The sequence below is a fragment of the Ostrea edulis genome, chromosome 9 (genome assembly GCF_947568905.1).
Source record: "Ostrea edulis chromosome 9, xbOstEdul1.1, whole genome shotgun sequence".
In the NCBI taxonomy this organism is placed as follows: domain Eukaryota; kingdom Metazoa; phylum Mollusca; class Bivalvia; order Ostreida; family Ostreidae; genus Ostrea; species Ostrea edulis.
The window spans coordinates 17079603-17081837 of record NC_079172.1 but is presented as its reverse complement, the minus strand read 5'-3'; the positions used below and the strand labels follow the sequence as shown (position 1 = coordinate 17081837).

Below are 2235 nucleotides of genomic sequence, written 5' to 3'. Positions count from 1 at the left end.
GATAGTTTATGACTGTAGTTGTAGACAAGATGGCTCATCACCAAGTCTGAATGATTGTCTATCATCTGACCCACCTATCCTGAACGATTTAACGGGAATTTTGACACGTTTTCGCGCAAAGAAATACGGAATTTCAACGGACATCGAAAAGGCTTCAAATAAACCTGGACGAGAACGACAAAGATGTGACTAGATTTTTCTGGTTGGAAGATCCACGAAATCCAAACAGTGCACTCATTGCGTATAGATTTAGATCTGTTTTATTTGGAGCAACTTGTTCGCCATTCATATTGAGTGCAACACTGATGAAACACGTTTCAGATAATCCTTCGGAAACAGCGGATACCATACGACGGGACATTTATGTTGACAACATACTAACAAGTGTTAACACAGAAGATGATGCTCGGAAATTTTTTCACGAATCGCGAAAATTGTTGTCCGACGCTGGAGTTAACTTACGTTCTTGGGCCTCCAACAGCACAGTTCTTCAAGAAACAGCGAAAACAGAAGCAGTTATTGATCAAGACTTAGAGACAAAAATTCTTGGAATGCGATGGGATCCAGAACAGGACATACTAACATTTGCTAAGAAAATCAGTAACACAGAGTCAAGATTTATCAGTAAGCGTGAAATACTACGTCAGTCATCATCTATATTTGACCCACTTGGACTTCTCGGACCGGTTACGATAAGGGCAAAACTGTTGATGCAACAACTTTGGAAGCAAAAACTGTCATGGGATGAGATATTACCGGAACACATACATTCGGAATGGATTGATATGTCACGAGATATACAATCGGCATTAGGGGAAATTAAACTCCCTCGACATTTTTTCAACGAATCGACTCAAAATCACCCGTTTACGCTACATGTGTTCGTGGATGCGAGTGAAAAAGCATATGGAGCGTGTGTGTATATTTACAACGGAGAAAATGCAACGTTGATAATAGCAAAAAACAGGGTTGCACCTTTGAAAAATATCACTCTTCCTAGGCTGGAACTGATGGCCGCTGTCATAGGAGCCAGATTAGCAAACAATGTTCAACAAAGTATATGCATAGATTTTGATTCAGTAACTTACTGGAGCGATAGTCAAGTTGTTTTACATTGGCTGTCATCGTCAAAATCTCTCAACAAATTTGTGGAGAAGCGAAAAAGTGAAATCTTAAAGCTTACTGCGCCACATTTATGGAAATACGTACCAACGGATACGAACCCTGCTGATTTACAAACTCGTGGTTTGTCTGCGGAACAATTGAAAACGTCAGCGTTATGGTGGCATGGACCAAAATGGTTAAATAACAAGGATCAATGGCCAGTATGGGAACCTCAAAATCGCACAGTTTTGTTGGAAGTTGATACAGATGTTGATGAGATTTTAACCTCAGCAAGTGTCAACGCGACTGGAATTCATAGGATCGTCGACATTACCAGGTTCAATACGTTACATACACTGCTACGCGTTTCCGCCTATGTGTTGCGTTTTATCTCAAATTGTAAAATACACGAAGAAAACATCCGTACTATTTTAAGCGAAATAGAAACCGTTATTAATGACAGACCGTTAACCTACGTTTCATCTGAAATTCAAGATTTACAGCCGTTAACGCCATCTCATCTCTTATATGGACGAATGAAAACTGCACCATCAGTGTCAGTCTCCCAGGAAAATACAAACATTACGCATACCGAAGCAAATAAACAATTGGAGAGAAAAGAATTGGTTCTACAACATTTTCTAAAACGATGGAGAATGGAATACCTAACGGGATTACGCGAGTTTCATAAATTTTCGGGAAAAAACGATACCAAAATTAAGGTTGGTGACATAGTTCAAGTCTACGAGAATATGCCTCGTACGAAATGGAAGTTAGCTATGATAGATGAACTTATTACAGGAAACGATGGATTAGTACGTGCAGCAAAAATCCACACTGCTTCAAACAAAATCACAACGCGACCAGTTACCAAACTTTATCCTCTAGAACTTCCTTAGATATACCTCACCTTGTGATGAACTCTGTGTACTACGGAGACGTACTATACCTTGGTATAGAACTTTATTCGAATTTAATTTATGAACTGCTATAATATATAGACGTTTTCCGAAAGATAAAAAGTTGTTACAAACTTTTGGCCGAGAGAGTGTCGTTAATTACTTGTAGAACATTGACAATATACTTATTATATATGTATTGTGTAAAATTTATACTATGCACTTTCTGTGG

The 2235-nt window shown here is 38.7% G+C and overlaps 1 protein-coding gene across 1 annotated transcript; it reads left to right on the top strand.

Annotated features, from left to right (window-relative positions):
• The first annotated feature begins 305 nt into the window (after window positions 1-305).
• LOC130050470 (uncharacterized) lies at window positions 306-2003 on the top strand. The gene has a single exon (XM_056150653.1). It carries the CDS (start codon window positions 306-308, stop codon window positions 2001-2003), a length of 1698 nt encoding a protein of 565 aa, XP_056006628.1.
• Window positions 2004-2235: the final 232 nt, after the last annotated feature.

Coding starts and splice junctions, on each gene's coding strand:
- LOC130050470 (XM_056150653.1), top strand. CDS start 306: ATGAAACACGTTTCAGATAATCCTTCGGAAACAGCGGATACCATACGA.